The sequence below is a fragment of the Paramormyrops kingsleyae genome, chromosome 4 (assembly GCF_048594095.1).
Source record: "Paramormyrops kingsleyae isolate MSU_618 chromosome 4, PKINGS_0.4, whole genome shotgun sequence".
NCBI classification, from domain to species: domain Eukaryota; kingdom Metazoa; phylum Chordata; class Actinopteri; order Osteoglossiformes; family Mormyridae; genus Paramormyrops; species Paramormyrops kingsleyae.
Window position 1 is genome coordinate 33706356 of NC_132800.1, and position 23320 is coordinate 33729675.

General features: G+C 42.3%; 3 protein-coding genes across 27 annotated transcripts in view; 1 reads left to right on the forward strand and 2 right to left on the reverse strand.

Moving 5' to 3' along the window:
- Positions 1-5358: 5358 nt before the first annotated feature.
- Positions 5359-11611, reverse strand: c4h1orf35 (chromosome 4 C1orf35 homolog). The gene is made up of 8 exons (XM_023815573.2): positions 11478-11611; positions 10365-10515; positions 10236-10281; positions 9628-9710; positions 9198-9270; positions 9029-9108; positions 8345-8494; positions 5359-6232 (listed from the first exon to the last, which is right to left on the reverse strand). The coding sequence occupies exons 1-8, from the start codon at positions 11572-11574 to the stop codon at positions 5977-5979; spliced, it is 936 nt and encodes a 311-aa protein (XP_023671341.1). The 5' UTR covers positions 11575-11611; the 3' UTR covers positions 5359-5976.
- guk1a (guanylate kinase 1a) lies at positions 10883-19790 on the forward strand. 4 transcript variants are annotated; one of them, XM_023815575.2, is made up of 8 exons: positions 10883-11232; positions 15641-15754; positions 15853-15894; positions 16174-16270; positions 17523-17661; positions 17884-17968; positions 18472-18557; positions 18684-19790. In XM_023815575.2, the coding sequence occupies exons 2-8, from the start codon at positions 15643-15645 to the stop codon at positions 18717-18719; spliced, it is 597 nt and encodes a 198-aa protein (XP_023671343.1). In that variant the 5' UTR covers positions 10883-11232; positions 15641-15642; the 3' UTR covers positions 18720-19790. The 4 variants fall into 4 exon arrangements, with proteins under 4 accessions (XP_023671343.1, XP_023671344.1, XP_023671342.1 ...); XM_023815576.1 differs by lacking the exon at positions 10883-11232 and adding an exon at positions 11627-11747; XM_023815574.2 differs by lacking the exon at positions 10883-11232 and adding an exon at positions 12318-12505.
- obscnb (obscurin, cytoskeletal calmodulin and titin-interacting RhoGEF b) overlaps positions 19784-23320 on the reverse strand; it is a 91580-nt gene continuing 88043 nt past the window's right edge. For all 22 annotated transcript variants that reach the window (XM_072711193.1, XM_072711192.1, XM_072711199.1 and 19 more), the window contains 4 exons: positions 22863-23086; positions 22352-22427; positions 21903-22052; positions 19784-20311 (listed from right to left, as the gene is read on the reverse strand). In XM_072711193.1, the coding sequence (XP_072567294.1) occupies positions 20095-20311; positions 21903-22052; positions 22352-22427; positions 22863-23086 (667 nt within the window). In that variant the 3' untranslated portion in view covers positions 19784-20094. The remainder of the gene's footprint in view (positions 20312-21902; positions 22053-22351; positions 22428-22862; positions 23087-23320) is intronic.

Here is a 23320-nt window from a genome sequence, read left to right on the forward strand (position 1 = left end):
AAGTGAACGTTAGCGAATGCAGCCAATCAGTTACCAGCACAGATGGGGGGGGGGGGAGAAGCTATTGCTATAGAAACTCAGCCTGTGCACACAGAGCTGTGTGCTTGGCTGCACTGGCATCAGCTTCACACCTTACCCACCCGCCTTTGCGTTCACGCCGCAGTGGTGAACATGCAGGACTCTGAGTCCCGGTAAGCGCCAGACAGGTGGGGGCGGGGGGGGGTTTTGCCAGACACCTGACACTGGTTTATCAGTTTCTGTCAGCGGTAGACAGGTCTCTAACTGTCACGCAGCAATGCGGCATCTAAACTTCGGCCTGCGGACGGACAAAGACTCATCTCAGCTCTTCCCACCCGCGATTGAAAAGGTCAGGTAGAGGGTCTTATTTCATGAGCAGCCCCATACTTCAAATAAAAGGCTGTCTGCATATGTGTATAAGAGAGCAATTACCAAGTGCCATAAAACACGATAATTTCAGTTAATTACATTCTCGATGGCCTTTAACGTGCTGTATAAGCTTTGCCAGAAAGTACTTAAGAAGGAAGTGAGCGTGCCTTTGATCTGTAGCAAAGGCCCTAGAGGATTGATTCACAGGCATTACATCCACACTGCTGGTGCATGGAGCTGAGGAGCAGGAAGCACTCGCCCATAAGTAGAGATGTGAACAACTCCAGCAGCATCAAAGTCCCATAGTGGAGCAAGTCAATGCAACAAAACTCATAGCTACCATTCCACTGAACACATCCCACATGAACCCTTAGAAAGTGATTTGCGATTGTAGGTTAATATTTCTATTGATACTTTTCAACTGCAATTTCAATTTCAAAATTCACATGAAGCTAGATGCACTCTATTCAGCGAGAAGCAGTAGCATTTCCTTGGAGGACAGCCTCAATGTGTCTGTTCAATCAGGAACATATGTTTGAGATTTACATGTGAGATTTATATTTGCAGTATTTTTCAGTCTTACTAGACCTTCTTGAAGCTCAGGCTTCAGTATTGTCATGCACAGAAGCAGTCTAGTCAGTCCCAATCTACACCGAGATGGGGCTATTGGTCAACAAGCTCTCTTTGGGCATCTTATGTTGATTGGTGGGTTTCTGTTAATCCATTTTCGCACATCAGTTGAATGACGTAATGACGTCTCAGGTCAAAGCCTATTTTAATTTCTGTCTGATTTGATTTGAAATTGTTGCAGGAGAAATTTACCCCCCAATATTTAATTTGGCTTCACTCATCTCCCGCCCTAATTAAATAGACCTTTGCATTTAAATTATTAATGTGTCCCCCACAATATTAAACTCTCTCCTAAATCCTTGTCTGCAGGTTATGCCTCACGTCTACCAATACTGTATCGTACAATCTCATTCATGTCTACCAATACTGTATCGTACAATCTCATTCACGTCTTTCAATACTGTATCGTACAATCTCATTCCCATATGTAATGATAATTGCTGCTGCTGGCCCATCATGTGTATCACTTGTCTTTAATTTAATTCATATATGGCTTGTATACTGTATATTTCCTGTAAATTATTTGTTCATCGTCTGTACTATATATTGTCTAACTTGAGAGACACCATTGACCAGAACCAAATTCGGAAACACTTTACTTGACAGGGCACAAATACACATATAGTAACTGTTTGGGATAAAAGCTGCATCATGATTCATTAACAATGAACAAATATGAGATCAGTATTTAACTTGTCACTTGTTCCTTCAGTATAGTTCCAGAATTAACAGATATAGTAACAAATATAGCAACTACTTGAGAAAAAACATGCATCACGATTTATTAATGATGAATTAACATGAAATCAGTATGTAACTAAGACTTAGTTTGTGGTTAAGTAATAGCATAATACTATATTTGTGCCCCGTCAAGTAAAGTGTTACCCCAAAACCCTTGAGTGATTTAACATACTTTGCCAGTAAATCTGATTCTGATTCTGATAAATCCCTTGATCTGGATTTATAAAAGTACTGGAGAGGCCTTTCTGAAATACTACTAGATTGCCTTTTTTTCCAAGTGAATTTAGCCAAATGAGTGATCCATTTGACTTTGCATCTTAAAAACATTAGTAGTTTATGCACAGAAAACTATATATAATACACAAGCAACAATACCAGTGCAGTGGAACTAGTTAGATTTGCTCACAATCCACATTAAAGGTCACAAAAATGTAACCCGTTCCTGCCACTGCCACATGTCATGGTGTGTTTGGCAACAAGCGTCTGGCCCTGATTCCCAGCCCTTTGTTCTGCAGCATTAATGCCTGGAGGACTGTGGGCTTCTAAAGCCCTTGATTGAGTCTATGTCTCCTGGCCCATTCATATGCACCAATTTCACCCTCTATAAAACCCGCTTCCTCGCGTCGTTCCCACCGCAGCACACACGCTTGCACCTAGGTGACGTGGGCGCGCACCGGCCCTGAAAACGACCCCAGACGTAACGACTCCCAGACTCCACTTTCCTGTTCCCCTGTCGCGCTTGCCCCAGGGCAGGTGGGCAAAATTAAGTCCACTGAAGGGAGAGGAGAGGCGATCAGAGGGAGTTTCAGGAGTTCGAGGACCAGAATACGTACCTACGCAGGAAAAGTACCCAGGATTCAGCACTGAAATGCTGACAGCAAATTTATATTTACCATGTGCACGTAGGAACATCTCCAGACAGGACCGTGAACAGGCTTCCTTTTCCGAAGTGCAGAGGGATGTTTTCAGGGGCAAACAGAGCGTAAGGGCAAATATCAATGGACCGGATTCGTGGGGGGGGGGGGGAAATGAAACACAGGAAACAGTGATTCTGGAATTTGCCATCGAAATGGAATCTTGGTTCCTGGAGGTCAGAAAATGGAACACACCAGTACATGTGGGGAACTGGGGGAGGGGGGGCATATCAATACAAATAAAGCCAGTCGTCAGACTCAGGTGACTGGCTACTAACTGCCCACCCCCGAAGTGTAATTTTGTGATTTTGACTTTAATGACCCATAAAACATGTGTACACAGGATTAACTGGTTTTTTTTCGTAATCTTGTCAAACGGCAAATTTGCTTCTCTTTTAACACTGAGCTATAGCATAAGCTTTGTCTTGCTATACATGACAAACCGTTTGAATTTTTGTGCGACACTGAAGGCTTTAAAAAAAAAATTTACTTCCTATGTCCATCAAGGTTCTGATTCTTGTGAGTTTTATACAATGATTTTTTTCCCCCCTGAAACACTCAATGAAAAAAATATGCATATTGTCATAATCTTGGCCCAGGATAAAATGCGAGAAGATGGTTGAATGAATATTTAGATATTAAAAGTTTGAGAATTTTAAATCAAAACATGTTTCTGACGAGCAATGCTTGGATCAAGAAAGTTAAATTTTATTTTTCACTCGATGTGACAGCTCATATTTGTCTCCGTAGACTTTAGTAAAGGTAGTAGGAATGAGTGGTTTAATAACTAGCCAGGTCAAGCTTATATACCTTTCAATTAAGGCCGTGATCTTATGAAGTCATCCAAACAGCTAAGACTCCATCTCCAAATCAGCTATTCCTCAGCTTCTCCCTTGTAATTATGGGTCTTTTCCCCATACATCTCACCTTGGGACTGAAATTATAAAGTAGATTTTTTTTTGTGTGTCGGGTCTCCTGATTGGTAGAATCTCACAAGGTGAACTTTGGGCTTCAGGCTATTATCCATCCACACGAAACGTTCTGTAATTATCTCGTCTTGGACCTCTCGCCCTGGTATCCTGGTCCCAGAGGTGATGGCTTTGTTAAAGCCGAAAGCGATGTGTTGCCCACCAGTTCGCGGTGATGGACAGTGTGTGCGGTTCGTAACCATCTGGGTGAGGGTCAGCAACTTGCAGTAAAGCCCAGCAGGGGGTGTTTCCACATGTCTTGAGAGTAAATTGTTTTCGTAATAATTATTTATAATGTTACATTCAGTGCTTAGCTTGGTGCTGGTGATTAGCAATCATTGTGCAGAAGCTCATTAGAATCTCATTAGATTCATCGATAAAGGAGGGCAAAATATCCGGAACTTTATATTCTTGGTAACATAACAGTGAGTTAATACTTATTTGCAGCATGGTTACACATTAAATCACAATATTACATAATTCTAATACTATTTCTTATCTTTATTTAAGATCAGCTCTTTGGTTGGCCGAACAAACACAGCCGTGAAAGTTAATTCTGAGAACGCTATCGCAGTTCGAGCTGGAGTCGTTTCGCATAACCCTGCCCGGGTTACTTAACAACGAATCCAGGCGGCTGACATGTGGGTGCGGAAGCAGACGGGGAGACCAGCCTTCCTGGGCCCCAGCGCCTCCAATCGATACCCATGGGGTTAGCAAGTTCTTTTGAGTTTAGGCTCATTCCCAGAGATCTAGCTCCTCCACAAGAATGATGCGCGTAAAATTCTCTGCTGCTGTCAATAGGGGGCGCTCTGTTGGTGCCCGTGGTCCTTGATTTCCTATTTATTTATTCCTTATGTTTGATAACTATTATTTACAAATGCCATAGTTTTCCTACATAGTAACACAGGGTTTGGCCAGTGCTGAACATACGTTGGTTGAACTCTATGCCTCACCTCCCCTGCCCCCCAATCACTCACGCACCCCCCCGCCTCCCCCCCTCACATGGTGCATTGTGTTCCAGCATGACTCTTCATCCAGAGGCCTGAGGTCTTGGTGTTTTCTGCCCCCTCCCCCCAGCCACCACCTCTCTGTGGGCCTGTCCACCCCTGGGCCTCGCCTAGCAACTCAGCCTGTGGCATGCAGCAGCGATGCCAGCAGCAGGGGGCGCTCCTTTAACGAGTGACAAATGAAGAGCCACAGGAGCGGCGGCGGGTCACGCGGGTGTCCGGAGCAGGGGGCCCTTCTGCTTTCTCGCCAGCACCCCCTGCTGGCCTGACATCGCGGTGTGTGTGTGTGCGCGCGGCGGTGGCGGTGGCAGCTTTTCGGGGATAAGTTGCATGAAGTCCCCCCCATTGTGACTGCTCTGCTGTCTTGGGGCACCCCCCCCTGCCCCCAGATACTAGCCAACAGAACGTTTCTTCTCAGTCCATCTTAATGCAGGCACTAATTGTTAAGATATTGTACATTTTCACTTCCATACTTGAAGAAATACAGTAGTCTTTTATAAAAAGCTTTATGTTCTTATACTTATTGTATTTCTCTACAGTTGTACGATTCTATGCTATTATTCCATCTTGATCTTCTTGCCCCAGCTCTTGGGGTCACATGACGCTTCTCATTACCTCTGTAAGGAAATGAGGCAAGATTATGACAAGAACCTGAGGCAAACGGTTAGAAGCCAGAGATCAGAGTGTAACTAGGCATTAGTCAACAATCAATTGTGCCACAGCAAGAAACAAATTTATTTCACTCATCTGTTACAGTAGCATACAAAACCGTGGAGTCACAACGACAACTCAAAGAAACTACTTTACAAATTACACAAAGTATCAAAAGCCCTCAATATTGTGAACAAAATTTCCCTCATGTCGATTTTAATTTTAAATGTCACAGAAAAAAAATGGATATGCTTTGTATAAGGACTTCAATACAATCCATCTCCATCTGAGTTATGAAATATAAAAAAATACAATAATAAAAGCATTAAAAATCATCTTGAACACTGCCTCAAAAACGTTTTTCTGCCGTACAGAACAGAGACTCACGAAGCTTGCCAAGAACAGAAAATGTAATATGAATTTTAAGTCAGAAGGGAAGCATTAGATTAACATCATCAAGAATACTTAGGATTCGGCACAAAAGGCCATACTGCCCTCTGCTGGTGAATATTCTTAACAGCTACTGGTCAGCTGTGGTGGAGGGTTTGGGAGTTTCAGGCAGTTATGAGAGGGAAGGGTAGGATATTTTTAAAGTGTTTTTGGACTGTGGCACAATGATAAAAGTGTCCAGGATTTCTGTGGAGCCAGGAGAAGGGAGGGCGCCCCCTTTGTGGTCCATCAGCTGTCAGAGTCCGTGTCGTGGCGTCTCTTCTGACTGGCTCCGATGGGGGGGCGGCCGCTGTAGCGACGGGGTGCATCCACGCCCCCATCCGAGGACGACCCGGTGTCATGACGCCGCCGCCGCTGGTGCTGGCGGAGCGGGGAGGAAGGGCAGGCTCCGGCCTTTGCCCCCACTGATGAATAGCCGTCTCGGGGTCTGGCTCCGCTCTGTCGGCCCGATGATGGATGAGGACGATGGTGGTCCTTTCTCCTCCTGAAGGTGACACACACACACACACACACACAGACATCCACAGATGAATGAATGAATGGAGCGCAGGAATGAATGAATGAATGGAGATCCTCGTGGGTCTGTCACCCCCCCCCCCCCACCTCCAGCCAAAATATACATGGAGTAACCCTGTTCGTTCAAAAGTAGAACACTTTATAAACACCATTAGTTATATGTATATATATTAGTAATACAGTCACACCTTTTAAAAAAAAAAACAAAAAACTTTTGTATTCATCCATTTTATTGATGTAAATGCTTGCTACTGCCACTGAGCTAAATACAGACTACGTCAGCCTAATGAAAGATGTCGATTACATTATGAAGCTAAATGTAAACGATTAAATTAACACACCTTTTTAAAAAAAAATTGTTGATGTAGGCCTATTTTATTAACGCTTGCTTCCGCTATTGGGCTAAAGATACATCAATAATGTAATAAAACATGCCGGTTATACTATCAGGTGAAATGTAGGTGATTATTTAATAGTAATAAAAACACCTTTAAAATATTCGGAAGTGTACAGTGTCAGAAACACTGGTCTAAGAAACTCATCCTGTGTCGTGACAAGTGTGTGACCACCGGAGTACCCCCCCCCCCCCCCCGCATCGCTTCCGCACCAGGCAGCGGCAAACAGAAGCTTTTTCTATAAGTACAGGATCGGGGCCAGCACATTTTTCAGTCTTTCGAGTTGAAATGTTCAGTTTGTCAAGCACCTTAAACATCATTGCTATTATTTTAAACAAAACTGAAACGTGTAAGTTTTGTCTGAAATAACGAAGTTTTTGCAGTTTTTTTGCTTGTGCTGTGATTCAAATAAACACAAACATTTACCTGCACCTTTATTCCTGTTTACAATCTTTTACATAACTATCAATGAGCGTGGGAAATGACGAAAATGTAAGCCTTAAAATTTATTATTGTGGCACCAAAAGCACTGCGAAAAATGTGGGTGCACCTAAATTAAAAAGTTAGAAGCACCAGTGCAACCAGTGTAAAACGTTAGTCTGGAGCCCTGTCTATTTGTTATGGAGACAGGAAAACGCTCATGGATCCTTCAGTTTTCATATTACAACCGTTCCCACGACTAGGTCGTTAAGGAAATGGTCGCTATGTGAAAATCTCGACAACCTAGGTGTGACTGCGACTCTGCTTATGTCTTTGCTTCAACATTCCATACTCAATTGTTTTTTTTTCCTTCATGGAGGTCAACTTTTCCAACAACAGCTTCGACTTCAAAGATCTCGTGCACTGTCGTCAGGCATACGATATTTGGTCGTAAATGAGCCACTGCTCGGAGAATGAATTTATTATCACATTCCTAAATAGTCACTAACTGAGGCAGTCGCTAAACGACGAGTGGCCGTATTCGTATTAGCATTTACTGGAAATTGCATGGAGAGCATTAGTGACGCACCACAGGGGACCCAGGAGACACTGTTGATGTAAGAAGATGCCATGTTAAGTTACTTTTAGATTGGACAGAGAGAGAGTGTAAAATTGGTTAAATCCTAATTTCTTCCTCGTATGCATTGTAAACATCTAAGAAAATGCATGACCTGTTTCAGAGAGCAGCTGCGTGATCGAGACGCTGGCGCCACCCTTTGGTGGAGACATAGTATTAAGAAAACTCCATCAATTGTAAGCATTATTCGATATAGGCCTACAGTAAATGAAATGCACTGAACACTCAATATAGAGATCTATTTTTTTTTTCAAGAAACTAAATAATGTAGAAATAGACATACATTAGTGGCCAAGATTATGGAAACACTTCCAATTTTTAGAGATGGCAGAATTGCTCGTTATCGTCCAATGTATAATCTACATACCATTCGTTATTTATAAACATTACCGCCAATATCTGTGTGTGCATTATATGTATTTATATATATATATATATATATATATGCTTGCAGTTAGACTGCAAAGTTGGGCAACATCAGTCTTTGAAAGTGGAAGATCCAGTCAGTGTTTGAGTTGCTGTTCAGCTTCTACAGGTCGAGCCACACCTCATACTCTTTAGAAGCTCAAAATCCCCTAATTAAGGATGTCAGGTCTGACTTGAAGGACGGAAGAATAGAAGCTGTTACCTCTCGCTGTCATCTTCAGACTCAGATCCTGAGGAGGAAGACTCCCTTCTGTGATGACTTTTCTTCTTTCTCTTTTTCTTCTTCTCCGATTTGGACTTCTTCTCCTTCTTTTTCTTCTTTTTGCTGTCTCGCTGCGTGGAGTCACTCCGTCTGTAAAAGACGCATTTGCAGATGACACTTGCCATGTACGGTCGCTACAGAGGTGATCATAGTTTTGATTTTTTAATTTAGGTTTATTTTTGTATTTTCAATTTTCACTTGAAATCCGGTTTAGTTTTAGTTAGCTTTTATTAGTGTTCATTTTAAAGATATACTTCCATTTAGCATTTCTTTTAAGTTATAGTAATATATTTCTAGTGATATACTGAAAGCTGCATCGCTGTTCATGTGTCTATTTAGAAAACACTACTGTACCCTACACACAGAGCACATTACGCACTAATGTTGTCAAAATAAGCAATACGTGTTCCAGCTATTATTAATGCAAAATAAATTATTACGTTAACTAAAGTGTTAAAAACTCAAAATGTAAAGTATTTGACATGTTTTATTTCAGTTAGTTTAAGAAGCAATGTTTATAGCTTTTAGTTGTAGTTTGCTATTTTTGCACCCTATTTCAGTTTATTCTTATAGTTTTATCTTTCGTTAATGATAAAGACAGGATCATAAATTAGGGCTGGTCACCTTTCTTCATCAGCAGCTTCCCCCTTGTCCTCAGAAGTCTTATTGCTGGGCGACTCCTGATTATCTTCACATCTATGATGCTAAGATAACAATTAAGGTGATTTGTACATCATATATCTGCATTAACTGAAATTCAGTTGGCCAGCTAACAACAAAACAGAAGACTTACAGTGAAGACCGGCAAACCCATTTTCACAGCCTCCTTTTCCTGCTTGGAGAGGATGACTTTTCTTGCTCCAGCACTACAATAAGAGTAAAACTCTGAATTGTAAGTGAAACGTAAGAATGTAATGAGAGATTTCACAGTGACATTTCAGGCAGGCATTCTGCAAGGAAGACTAAATCGTTCATTGCAGTGGTAACATTGAACAGCTAAATATTTAAGCAGAAGTGTACGTGTTCTTTCATGTTTGGCTAAACAAACCCTCGGGTGGCCAGTAACTGCTTTTCTCAGTCCGTAATCACAAGGAAACAGCAGCCAAAGAACCCCAAGGCGCAGAGAAGTTTGAACCCAAAGTTGGATTTTCACCCAGCTTTGCTATCTACTGTCAATAAATGCTCAAACATCAGTCGCTTTGGCCTCCTAGGGGAAAGAGCACCTGGAGCTGCCGAGACCAGAGACTCGGTCCACGTTTCGGGTGTCGCTGTCCGCTTCCTCCCTTTTGCACAATTCAGACAAGTCCTGAAAATCAAGCACAACGTGACCGTCAGCTGAAGTAATACATAACATTTGCTGACTGTAAGGATTGTTGCATGCACCGTATTTCCTGTATGCACTGTATGTTTCTCTGTATCTTTTTAATCCTATTGTACTCTTATGTTTGCACTGGATAGTTGTCATTCATTCATGTTTGCACTGTATTCTGTTAACTGTAGTCGTTTCTGTGTTCACTGTTTGCACCGAACCACAACCAATTCCAGAATATTCACATACTGGGAATAAAGTGTTCTAAGTTCTGAGGTGGAAGCTTAGCCTGTTCCACAGGCCCTGCTCTGTGGGCAGGTGCAAATGACGTCAGTACTGCAGGCTAGAGATTCTCACACTGCGTTTATTCGGCAGGAGATCCTACGATCCGTCAGATGGAGATAGTGACCCATTCTTGCAACTCTGTGTTCTGTCCACTCCCTTTTTCACTGCAGACCACTGATTTGTGGATCATCGATAGAGTAAGAATAGGAGTAACGTGTAACTTTTTAAAATACAGACCTCTCTAGTAAGACCGGTTGGTTGTTTCTTTATATTCTTGTGGCCTCTAAGAAAAGAGAGGAAAGCAGTTATTTGAGCAGACGAGCGCTTTCTGCAGTGACTGCCGCTCACTGGGAAGCCTGCACTCACAAAGCCACCATAAGCGCGTCTTGCTCCGCCTGGCGCACAGCCGCCAGCTCCGCGTCCCGGGACAACTGCGCCCCGCCCTTCTTGTCTTTCGCGTACCAGGTCAGATCGCGACCCTTCTGCCAGCGGCCGACCGGTGCCATGAGGGAATTCCCTAGTGGAGGAAAGACAAGTTCACAGCGAGTGACGATTAAGGTACAAGGACATGATGAGGCCCAATCAGCAACAGCTGGAGAAGGCGGATAACACTAAGGTGTTAATAAGATAAACCCTTAAAAGCATAAAAAAAATCATATGTGAAGCAAAGGTCAACAAAATTCAGATGTGTGTAAAAATACAAATGTAATTGCAAATGGCAGAATTTAGCTGTTATTTAGACTACAAACTATGTCAAACGTCCAGTGCACTCATAATTAAAACTAGGAAAATACATATTTCAAATATCATAGATGATACACTGATTGTTCTATTGAAGTAAAGGCGAAATACTCATACATATCTGAGGAATACTTCCAGGCTTCCGTAGAAGTCGAAGCTTATAGTATAATTTACTAACTTTCCAACCACTCGTACTTTTCCAAGATTTCGTAAAGCCGTATCAAACTGTAGATTATTCCAGCACAGCACATGATATCAGTAGGGGTCATTCACTGTCATAGCTGGGTGGAGAGATCTGGTCGACAGCCCAGGTTTTCGCAAACGTGGCGGCCGAAACAGACTATAAAAGGCGGCCGGGCCGGAGGCTCGGCGCGTGCACCTGCGGACCCAGCGCAAGCCACGCGGCGGCCTTTGCTTAGGCTCGCGCCACGGCCGGTGGTTCTACTTTCGATTTGACGGACTATGAGGTGGCAGAACCGAGCCTCGTTATAAGGTAAGGAGAGACTGTGCGGAGCAGCTATGCGCAACAGAAATGGCTGACAAATAACCCCGTAATCTGGGATCGGCATTACACGTTATTACGTTTAGTGTAAGCAGGGTAATGCCGACACAATTTAGTCAAGTGTTTTACGGTTTCAGTTCATGCGTGTTTACAGTGTCTTTCTGAATTTCGGCATAAAGTTACCCTTGAAAATTGAAATGCACAAACCGGGACCAAGTGTCATTCGTAATTCTTACCCAGATAGTTTTCCCTGTGTTTGTCGGTCTTAACATCATCCCAGTTGAACTGGTCTTGGCCTCCCCGTACACCTCCAGTTCTGGACGAGCCAAACATTTTGTCCAAGTTAGTCTTCCCTAAAAAGTGTCCTCGTTTATATGGCGCGAGTCCATCCAAATGCGGCCTTCAGGCTTGCGAAGTCCCGGATGTTTCCTGCCGCTATGCTCCTCGGGTTGAGCGCTGCTCACTCGGCCGTGTAAGATCGTCAGTGGGGGAACTGCATTTAAATGGTAAGGAATTGGGGAAAACGACCCGTTAACCATACAACAAATAGAGAAACTATTCCGATGTGTCTTCCTGTTTAGCGTTTTATGTTGCAGAGCGACAGCGCGCTGTTTATACTCCGTTTTCAGTGCGCTTTAGAAATGCTCCCCCTGTGCTGCTATTGATACATCCGCCCGCATCTGCCGGGGTTTATTACGGCGCGCTTGAAATCGAAAACAGAATTATAGATTGTAAAACATGCTTTTATACATTGATGGCTTTTTAAAGCTAACACGGAGTTCAGGGGCTGTTTTCTTGCAATAATTTTACTTTGCCTTGGCAAATGTTTAATTGTAAACTGATCAAAGTATCAAAATGCATAGCTAATAAGACATTTCGTATGTAACATTTTAAGTTCATGGAGTTGGTTGTACTGCTCACCTGGATTTGTTTCTGAACTGGATAGTGCAAGTACATTTCTACTTCAAGTGTTATCTCTTAGATTTTCATGAAGTTTTAGTATTACTACTTAGAAATAGGCCTGTTCCGCTAAAGATTTGGAAGCTCGCTAACGAGCAAATAGGACGATTGCGAAGGCGGCGTAGTCACCATGGTGATCCGGTTTCTTTCGTCGCACTGTGATGACGCTAGAGGTATGTTGCTAATGGCTCTCATGCGGAAGGCAGCCTGTATAAGTCTTAAAAGGGGCGCAGGAGACATTCCTGAGATCCTGCATACGATTAAGTCCAGATGTACATGAAGTTTTTATCCAGAATCTTCTCTGGTAGGTTGCAAAAATTATTCTGACGCTATACAGTTCTGCAACTGCACTTACATTTTCACTCGGCTTCACATCGCTAGCAGATCTTCATGACTAATGTATATGCTTAGCCACCACTTCTCTAAAATATGTAGAATTGGACTGAACGATTTAGTGTTAATGTCAGTTTGCAGTGGGTTTTTTTTGTCATTATCTTACTGCTTACGAGCCGTTAAATATTTTCAATTTTTGTGCAGAATTCATTTACAATGACTTATTGAAGCATATATACATGAATGTGTATGAGGTTTTTAAAGGAATGTGGTAGCAGATGTAAGGTGTTCAAATGAAATGATAAGTTGGATTATTTTGAGGACTAAGTGATATCAGCACTGATTTAATTGTTTCAATACACAGTCTAGATGTTTTACTGGTTAATATTATGGAGGCTATATGGGATAAGTGTTAATGGAATTGTGAAAGATTAAGGATAAGGTAAATTTACATTAATATAAAGATTTTAAGTCTTTAAAAATTCTGCTGTGTTTGATGGAATGCCTCACATTCCATCAATCAAATTGACTTGATTAGCATTAAGGTATGATTCCAGTTTAATAGGTCACATGACGATCAGGTGGTCAGAAATGGAATCTATGAGCCTATGGTGAAATGAATGTCTTGTATTCAAAGCTTAATCTTGCCTAACACCCCCCAGTTTGTAATACTTTAAATGATGCTGAAATACACACGATCAGAACAGAAGAACAGGAACCTTGAAAAGGCATGCAGTTATGACCGTGAGTTTTCATTTGGGAGCCCATTAGTAGATACCCTACTGCCCAGCTACGCTGCGTGTTGATAAATGCGACCTTTCTCCCTCAGCTTTACTTCATCCCCATTATTTTTGGCCATGGCTCTGACTGCAACAGATGGAGCCTGGGGCTGTCCATGCTTTCCACTTCGAGGGCCTCTGTCACCTGCAGCTGCACCAAGCCAATTTTAACACCAGCAATCTTATAATAGTGTGAATCAAAATATGGATGATATGGATGACATGGCTTGACATTCATCCAGTACAGCAATGCCGGAGACAGCAAATGCTCCTTGTTCTACTCCCTGTCTGGTCCCAACTCCCCATTCCATGTCTATTTTTTTAATCTTCAGCTCAGTTGAATGCTTAGGTCTATATGATAGGTTTATTTGCCAGATTATAGGACTCTCTTGTAATACCTTCTAAACCGCTGCATCCTGTGTGTCTGTGAATACAGTACAGTTAGAACAATCTACATGTTCAATCCCCATGATATTCCAGCTATATATAACATTCAGACAAAACACATAATTGCCTTTAAGTACGGTTCTGAAGTGTGTGTGTGTGTGTGTGTGTGTGTGTGTGTGTGTGTGTGTGTGTGTGTGTGTGATTTTTATTCACATCATGGTAATGGGTATGTAACGATTCACCCAAGTCACAATATGTGCTTTAATGTAGCTGCTGTTTGCTCTGGCTGCGACTTGGTCTCAGGTCACATGTTGCCTGTTGAGTGGGGCCTGAACAGCTATCTCCTTGTCAACAGCGAGCCCACTGGTAATTATCTCTGTGGGCAGAGCTGATTGGCTCAGGCTGTAAACCTTGGCTGCAGCATCTTCCACTTACTCTTCCTTTTGGGCCATTAGATAAGGCTCAGTACTGACTTCTTATTCCTTTCAAGTCAGCTCGACTCGCAACACTGTCTGGGAGCAGGTAAGAGCAAATATTTTTTACTGTTCCAGATGGCCTGGTGTGGGTTAGGTCTTGATATGAACAGAACAATAAAGCTTGTGAGGGAACTGAAGGGTATTAACGAATATTACTATAAACACATTGTAACCACACTCGGAGTATTTGTAGTACACTGTTGAAAATCTGGAAGCAGCCGATAGTAACTTGGTGTGTCATAATGATACTTGTAAATGAGTATGTTTCCTGAATATTTAACTTTAATACATTTCAGTAACCTTTTCTACATCTTTGCGAAAGTGTATGTGTGTGTATATAAAATATGTGTGGGTGTGTGATTTTTTTTTTTTTGGGGGGGGGGGAGAATGTAACCCAGACTGTCTTTGGGTCGTAACACAAGAGAAATGACTAGGCACTTTTGTTCTGTCCTTGGTGAATGAGGATAAAGTGTGTGTGTGTGTGTGTGTGTGTGTGTGTGTGTGTGTGTGTGTGTGTGTGAGATAATCAGGAATTTTAAAGTATGTGCCCAGTTTAGCTATTTTTCCATTCAAAACAATTCATCGGAAAAAGGTGTAATTAAAATCTTTCTCCACAGTTTGGCACCTTGTGCCAAGGGAGTTGATTAGCAGAGCCGCAATCAGGTGTAAGGAGCTGGGCTGGGTTAGGCTTGTTTGGGCAAGGCAGAGCAAAATGGATTTTACACTGTTTTATGCACGTATTTGCCCCCCTCCTTTTTATTTTTAACTTGCTTGTATTGTGGTTACAAGATCTACTTTTGGCCCTTTCTCACCAATGAAATGAGCAGCGGTAGTGAGCAGCCAACACTGTAGTATTACTGCTCTTACTTTTTGTGGCTGCTATTGGTCCCCATTGTGCATTGTTCATGTATTTTCTCACAATTACCTTGAACTTCATTGGTCGCTCATTGGAAAATTAGACCAGTAGCACCGAAGTAAAAGGTGACGTCTTGCATCTGCATATTAATGACTCACCTGTATGTTGCTCCAGGCAAAGGTGTTTATTAAATAAATGTAAATGGAGTGACAGAATTGTACACGGGAGCTGAAAGGGGAAACCTTTTATTTGGAAAAATAGATCAGGGTAGCCCCCCCCCCCCCCCCCAAATCGGCAGTGGATGCACCGATTTGGCTTGAGGGACTATGAGATGTAATGCAGTTGTATGATCTGTGGCTGTTTTGCTGGCTGACACCTAGATGGATAATTGCATTGCTGGACCAGCAGTGGGACACGGAGCTCATGCTTAGTCAATCCCTGCTTGTTGCACATCATCAGCAGTCCCCCATTGTGGTCACCAGGACTGTCCTCTGCGTCCTTTATGTAGATGTCGGGTTGCACACAAGTTTGCTGTGGGTGGGGCGCTCTAACTCTTAGATGTATAATCTCACATGATCTCCATCTGTCTGTCCCTTTGTGAACACCAGCAATGGCAGGTCCAAGACCCATCGTGTTGAGTGGACCGTCTGGAGCGGGGAAGAGCACACTGTTGAAAAAACTTCTCAAGGAGTACGACGGCGTCTTTGGCTTCAGCATCTCCCGTAAGGCTGCACGCCGTTCGCTCTGTCAATGCTGGGGTGGCGTGGTGAGTTTCTGATGTCTCCGGCTAATTAGAGCCCCACCCCCCCTTTCATCTCAGACACGACGAGGAAACCGCGGCAGGGAGAAGAGGATGGCAAAGGTAAGCGTGCTTAAACGTTGATGGAAAATGCAGTGGATGTAAAAGGAGAAGAACTTCTTCCAAGCCTGACTGCTGATGCACTTCACTGTAAAGACCTTCTAATGCACTGCACCATCTGTCAAACCTCTCCCATCGCCACTGCGTGAGCAAGGGCTTGGAAGGGCTGGGGATGGGGTCTGGGTGTGTGTGCACATGCACGCACCGCGTGCATAATCCTCTTAGCAGGTTTGTGGGATCCTCTTGCAGAGGCTTTTAATTGTCACATGTTTCTCCTTGCAGATTACTATTATGTTTCTCGGGAAACCATGCAGGCCGGTATTGCTAATGGTGAATTCATTGAGAGTGCAGAATTCTCTGGCAATATGTATGGGACGAGGTATGTATGCCAGTTGTCTGTATGGGTAATATTTGTTATCCCAGTCTATGTTTGACATCTTAAGATGTACAGATAGCAAATAAAATACAAGTTACACAGGAATGCTTTGGTTGCTTTTCATGAGGAGCTTGTTGCGAGAGAGATAAAGGGCCGTCACTATCGATTTTATATATAAAATTTTTTTTTTTTAAATCAAGTAATGCAATTGGTTTAGTCACACATACAAAAACACTTAAGTTGCATGTTTTTGGATGGCTGAAGGAAACTGGAAGGTATGCCGAAAAAGCGCACACACACATGGGGTGAACATGGAAACTCCCCAAGCGGGGACAGCGCTACCCACTGTGTCACCCTGACAAGCTTGCATGATGTGTGATATTTATTAATATCGATATGGGATTTCATGTCCTTATGATTACTTCTCAAGGATCGCGAGTCTGCTGCACTCACACAATCGATAAGCTGCGCTACAGCACTTTTACTCCGTCATAGGAAACCAAACTTTGCAAGCTCTGCACTTTTAATGATTTACATGGATGTTGTGATTCGTTACAACATCAGAAACTGACGAAAGCCAGATGACAGCGGAAAAGGTTAAGATGCACATCTGTGGCTAACCTCGCGTCATTGGGTCAGTCTGTCAAACCTGAACGTCGTCTTTTTAACATGTATTTCCATTGCAGTCATGCTGTGCCATAAAAGCTCTGCTTTGCAGTATTGACAGACTGCATTTTCATTTCAGACATGCTTTAATATGACGTGCCTACAATCCACCCGCTGCTGTTACTTTGTATTTGCATCTCCGTCCGCTATGTGCGGATCTTCATTCCGCCATACTGGCAAGGAATCGATTTTAGGGAAATTTTTTAATCTGCTTTTCAATAATTTTTTTTTTTATCGAGTGTGTGTGTGTGTGTGTGTGTGTTTGTGTGTGTGTGTGTGTGTGTGTTCTCCTCTCACGTACGGGTGTTTCAGTATAGTCCGTTGACACAGGCCTTGCTGAAAGACCCCCCCTGGTGATATTAGTCTGCCAGCAACTGGCCTTAAACATTACAGGCATGGTTCCCTAAGTGATTTGAGCTATGCATCTCCCCATCTTCAAACACAATCTGAATTCTACATTAAGCTCAATTTAATGTTCCCTTTGTGCTACCTGTATCTGTGTTACTTTTTAAAAACCTGCGCAGTGAAGGAACTGTGTTGCTGTTGAATGTTACCTTATGGCCAATATATGGCATCGTTGTCTCTCCAGCAAAGCAGCAGTGCAAGACGTCCAGGCAAAGAACCTGATTTGTATCCTGGATATTGACATGCAGGGTGTGATGAATATCAAGAAGACAGACCTCAAACCGATTTACATCACAATCCTCCCGCCCTCTCTTGAAGCCTTGGTAAGAAAGTTGCTGCAGTCTGCTTTTCTTAATGGGGAGAGTCACGTTCTAAGCTCTGGTGGCATGATTTCCCAGTAGCCGTACAGAACTTAAATTTTAACCATCCATCCATCCATCCATCCATCGCCAGAACAGGGATATGGTAGGAAATTTAGAAAGTATCAAAGTAATAAAGTGTCTTCTGCTGGCACAGGGAAAATGTTTTTTTTCCTCCTTTGTTAGGAGAAGCGTTTGAGAGACAGAAAGACGGAGTCTGAGGAAAGTCTGCAGAAGCGTCTGGATGCGGCACGTGTTGACATGGAGCTCAGTAAGTCTGCTCCTCCTCGGTGCTGGTGGGGTACACTGTGCTCGCTCCTCGCGTTCCCTGTTCAGCCTTGTTTTGCTATCAGGAAGGCTGGGTCAGTTCTAGGAGAGGAACCGGACACTATCAACACTGACGCAGAGGAAAACACTGTCTAGACTTTGGTCGATTTTCACGGACGACGTCGCTCACCCGCTTCAGTGTTGTGGTTAGGCAGAAAAGCACATTCAGCTACAGATTTCTCAGTATGAAATGGTGAATCACCCAGGGCATATGCATAGTGCTACCTATTTTTTACAAATATTTGTATATTTCTAGTACAATATTTACTGTACTTGGTCATATTCACCCACCTATTTTTTTTTTTTTTTTTAAATGCAATTGTCCATTTTTGGTTATGTGTGGTTGTTTACCGTTTTAGTCTGTAATCACAATTTCCTCTGGAATAAGTTTTCTGAACATGCTGTTGCAGGATAAATGAGTTTATAGGTTTTTTTTGCTTTTTTTAGGCAAACAACCTGACATTTTTGATGTATCGATTGTTAATGATGACTTGGAAAATGCATACAGACAGCTGAAAGATGCTCTTATTGCGGTGAGTTTGCCAGTGCATTAATCCCAGCGTACCCTTATTCTCCTTTTAAGCCATCGTCTCATGCATCATCTGCAGTCATGAGGCTGTGAGAATTAAACTCATCTGCGTTTTCTCTTCGGTCAATAGGAAATCACGAAAGTCCAGAATGCCAAGAAATCCTAAGAGGACACCAGCATGGTGCCATTCCAGTTACTCCGTACTCCACCCCCCATTCCATCCATTGCCCGCTTCTGGATACTTACCAGAAGACTTTATTTGTTTTGTACTGTACCTGCTTAATGGAGATGGGCATTTTACTGTTTAGGTGAAGTAAAATCCAGTTACACTGACACTTTTTTTATTTTATTTTATAAATGCAGCTAAATGTCTCACATCCACTGGCCTCTGTTACAAAGGACAAAGCCCTTCACATCATGAGCAAGAGCTGATTGCTTGCTTGTTTCCAGACTTGGTACCGTTTGCTGTGCCCCGTAGGAGGAAATGCTGTTGTGTTGGTCTGTCAGTGAGTTTGGCAGAAGCTAATGGTCAATGTGGGTTCGTCTCGACGCCGCAGGAAGTCCATCTGTTCCATTGTCAGCCCTTTCCACAATTTGCTTTAAGAAAAGGTTGCTGTTGTAAATTAATGTACTGCATTTTGGATAAATACACATTGCAGAAACATCTAAAAGGGTCACAGGGTTAGTACTGTAACATGCTGGGCACAATGCAAATTAAAACTATTCTGTGGGTTGCTAGTGCTCTAACACAGAGGCAGAACTAAATTGAATTCTGGCTCTTAATGGAAAGAACCTAATGCCATGGAAACTGGCCTCCACGTGAATAGTAGTGACTGAAACAGGTAAATGTCTTTTAAAAGGTAATTTTTTTTTTTGTGCATTTAATACAAAATCTTGCTTCAATTGTTTAGCACTGAATTGTACCATTTTCAATCTTAAATCATCTTAGCAGTACCTGCACCTAAGAATCTATGTCAGTATCCTTTAGAGGAGTCCATTCAAATACAATTTTCTTTGGAAAACTGTACTGCGAAGGTTTTTTTTTTTTTTTTGGTAGTCTAATGGCAGCTTTTTAAAAATATATTTAATGTCCTTAATGAAGTCTTGTGTAATTCAAAGATTCCTTCTAGTTTACCTTGCTAATGGGGGGGGGAAATCATTAACACTCCATGTTGTGTTTATCATGCATGTCTGTATTTTACCCTTGTTTGTGAAAATAAAAGTGGGGGAAACCAGAGTTTAGTTTATTATCAGTTACTACCACATCTTGCCTTACAAAGGTCTTGCCGTTCAAACTTTACAATCGATATAAAACAAGCAAACTTTTCTCTTTTTTTGAAGTTTGCAGAATTGCCCACCATGAGGGCTGCGTGCTTCTGTGGCATTCCATCTGGATGTATAATGTTCTGTGGTCAGCCTCTCTGCCATTACTCAGGCAAGCAAACTGCACACTCCACTCACCTCAAATATCACTTCAGAGCTGCACTCTTTCTCCATAAGGAAGCACACTGTACCTATGACAGTCCAAGGCAGGAGGACTATCACTCCAATTGTGGCGTTAATCGCCGGCCAGGGCCGCGGGCTGTGAATGGCACCTGCAGTGTGGTTTTGGACCTTTCTTGCTCGGCATCCCGGGCCCGGATATAGAGCCGCAGTTTGTCTGTGGGAAAGCAAACTACGGTATCCCAGTGCTTGAAGGGCTGGCATGCTCCTTGTATCCACGGCAACCTAAAACACTCAGCAGCTGATGGCCTTACCCTGTAATAAGAAACACATTAGTATTAATGCTGCGTAATGCTATGATTAAGCCTAATAAACATGCTAATGCTAAGGCTAGACCAAATGCTATGATTAAGCCTAACAAACATGCTAAGGCTAGACCAAATGCTAAGATTAAGCCTAATAAGCATACTAATGCTAAGGCTAGACCAAATGCTAAGATTAAGCCTAACCAACATGCTAAACGCTAAGGCTAGACCAAATGCTAAGATTAAGCCTAATAAACATGCTAATGCTAAGGCTAGACCAAATGCTAAGATTAAGCCTAATAAGCATACTAATGCTAAGGCTAGACCAAATGCTAAGATTAAGCCTAACCAACATGCTAAATGCTAAGGCTAGACCAAATGCTAAGATTAAGCCTAATAAACATGCTAATGCTAAGGCTAGACCAAATGCTATGATTGAGCCTAATAAACATGCTAAGGCTAGACCAAATGCTAAGATTAAGCCTAACAAACATGCTAAGGTTAGACCAAATGCTATGATTAAGCCTAATAAACATACTAATGCTAAGGCTAGACCAAATGCTAAGATTAAGCCTAATAAGCATACTAATGCTAAGGCTAGACCAAATGCTAAGATTAAGCCTAATAAACATACTAATGCTAAGGCTAGACCAAATGCTAAGATTAAGCCTAATAAACATACTAATGCTAAGGCTAGACCAAATGCTAAGATTAAGCCTAATAAGCATACTAATGCTAAGGCTAGACCAAATGCTAAGATTAAGCCTAATAAACATACTAATGCTAAGGCTAGACCAAATGCTAAGATTAAGCCTAATAAACATACTAATGCTAAGGCTAGACCAAATGCTAAGATTAAGCCTAATAAACATGCTAATGCTAAGGCTAGACCAAATGCTAAGATTAAGCCTAATAAACATACTAATAAACATGCTAATGCTAAGGCTAGACCAAATGGTAAGATTAAGCCTAACAAACATGCTAATGCTAAGGCTAGACCAAATGCTAAGATTAAGCCTAATAAACATGCTAATGCTAAGGCTAGACCAAATGCTATGATTAAGCCTAACAAACATGCTAAGGCTAGACCAAATGCTAAGATTAAGCCTAATAAACATGCTAAGGCTAAGGCTAGACCAAATGCTATGATTAAGCCTAATGAACATGCTAATGCTAAGGCTAGATCAAATGGTAAGATTAAGCCTAATAAACATGCTAATGCTAAGGCTAGACCAAATGCTAAGATTAAGCCTAATAAACATGCTAATGCTAAGACTAGACCAAATGCTAAGATTAAGCCTAATAAGCATACTAATGTACTACTAGTATTTTTTTCCAAATCATCTGATGCATGAAGTTGGTCAACAAGACTACCTATGCAGTCTACACCGCACATATCTTTAAATACTGCAAATTAATATGTGTGTTTGTGTTAGCATTCGTGTTAATGCTAAGCTAATGCTAATCCCGTCCAATGCTAATGCTAACAACACTACCTACATGGCCTGCTACTTGCAATGGCTTGATCGCAGATCACAGATTTTAGTGGAGGGAGTCATTTCCTTTATCATCTGCCATATGGCCTGCCTTTCTGGGCTCACCGAGGCTTGCTGCTTAGAGTCCTTTTCAGAAAGCTGAGGGCGCCCTCAGACAGGCTGGGGTAGCATTTCCCAAAGTTGACCTTTCCTCGTCTGCTGGTTACTGTTGCCTCCATGTTAGCAGGTGGGTGAAAAGGATCATCAGCACTCAACCTGTGTGTGCAAACGGGTGTGACGTGTGAGCAGAGAGAGTAATAGAGCTATAAAGGGCTATAAAAGCACAAAGGGATCTGGAGCAAGAACGACATTTCTGCTAACATAGAAACTGAAAATACCTTCTGCATTGTACTGATACAGAAGACGTTTATTCAACTTTGTCAGTACAGCAATGATAGGTATTATCATAAAAGAATCAGCCAGAACGTGAAAATACACAAGACTATAATAGTAATACTTCTGAAGCAAACTTGACATCAAGCCCACAGTGTGACCTCCTGCGTAGGTATACTCACATGATGAAGGCTAACACTCCAATTGCCCAAATATCGGTCTCCGGTCCAACCCCTTGGCCATCTAGGATTTCAGGAGCTGGTGCAGAACAGTCCAAATTGCTAAGTATAGCTGCTAAACAGACAGCCTGTGGCTTTTTACATTAATACTTATATTTCTCTGAAAAATTCTAATGAGCACGTCATATTCCATAATGCAAGTGCGACCCTGGAATTCTTGAAAACGTATTACACATTGATTTAAACTGAATTAAGAAAATCAGCATAAACACACAATAGTTTTTCATTTTATAAAACACTAAGAATGCCGAAAGGGCCACAGGCAGCAAAGGTGGCAAACTCCTTGGATAGTTATTAAATGAAGCCATTACTGGTTTTCTTCGTATAGATGCCAATAAAATGCATTCTAATCGTATGAAAAAAGGTGACAAAGGTTTAGTTTGTGCTCTTCAGTCTGCTGAGAGGTGATGAAGAAAAGCTTGTAACAAACACAGCAGTAGAGTCAAAATCGCACCTGGACTTCCGATCAGGTCCCCCAGGTGTCCGCCGGGGAGGGTCTGCCCCGGAACGAAGACCTGCGCCGAGCCGAGGTCCACCACCTTCAGCTGGCTGTCCTCCCCCACCAGCACGTTGTCGGACCTGAGGTCCAGGTGCGCCACGTAGTTGCGGTGCAGGTAAGAGACGGCGCTGATGATCTGCTGCAGAAGCCTCTGGACGTGCATCTCGCCGTACAGGTCCCTGTGGGCGGGGCAGCTGTCTCACACATCCACCATACAGAATCTCCGTTCAGTCACCATTTATTACACAACTACCTCTGTGCCACTGATCAAATCTTATATTGAGAGTTAGTCCTTCACAGACCTGATATCATTCTAAATATGACTCTGTTTTTTTCTCTTTCTTTCTCATAATTACATCTAAAAAACTGGGGCCATCTTACATTCGAGGACTAGAATCTGAATGTCATTATAC

Bases quoted from the DNA above. Each gene is read 5' to 3' on its own strand.
- guk1a (XM_023815574.2), top strand. From the start codon at position 12,472: ATGTACATGAAGTTTTTATCCAGAATCTTCTCTG. The intron at 12,506-15,640 runs GTAGGTTGCAAA...TGTGAACACCAG, and splicing joins TTTATCCAGAATCTTCTCTG to CAATGGCAGGTCCAAGACCC. The intron at 16,271-17,522 runs GTATGTATGCCA...TTGTCTCTCCAG, and splicing joins GGCAATATGTATGGGACGAG to CAAAGCAGCAGTGCAAGACG.
- c4h1orf35 (XM_023815573.2), bottom strand. From the start codon at position 11,574: ATGTTTGGCTCGTCCAGAACTGGAGGTGTACGGGGAGGCCAAGACCAG. The intron at 10,282-10,364 runs GTGAGTGCAGGC...CTCTTTTCTTAG, and splicing joins GACGCGCTTATGGTGGCTTT to AGGCCACAAGAATATAAAGA. The intron at 9,109-9,197 runs GTAAGTCTTCTG...TTGTTATCTTAG, and splicing joins TGGGTTTGCCGGTCTTCACT to CATCATAGATGTGAAGATAA.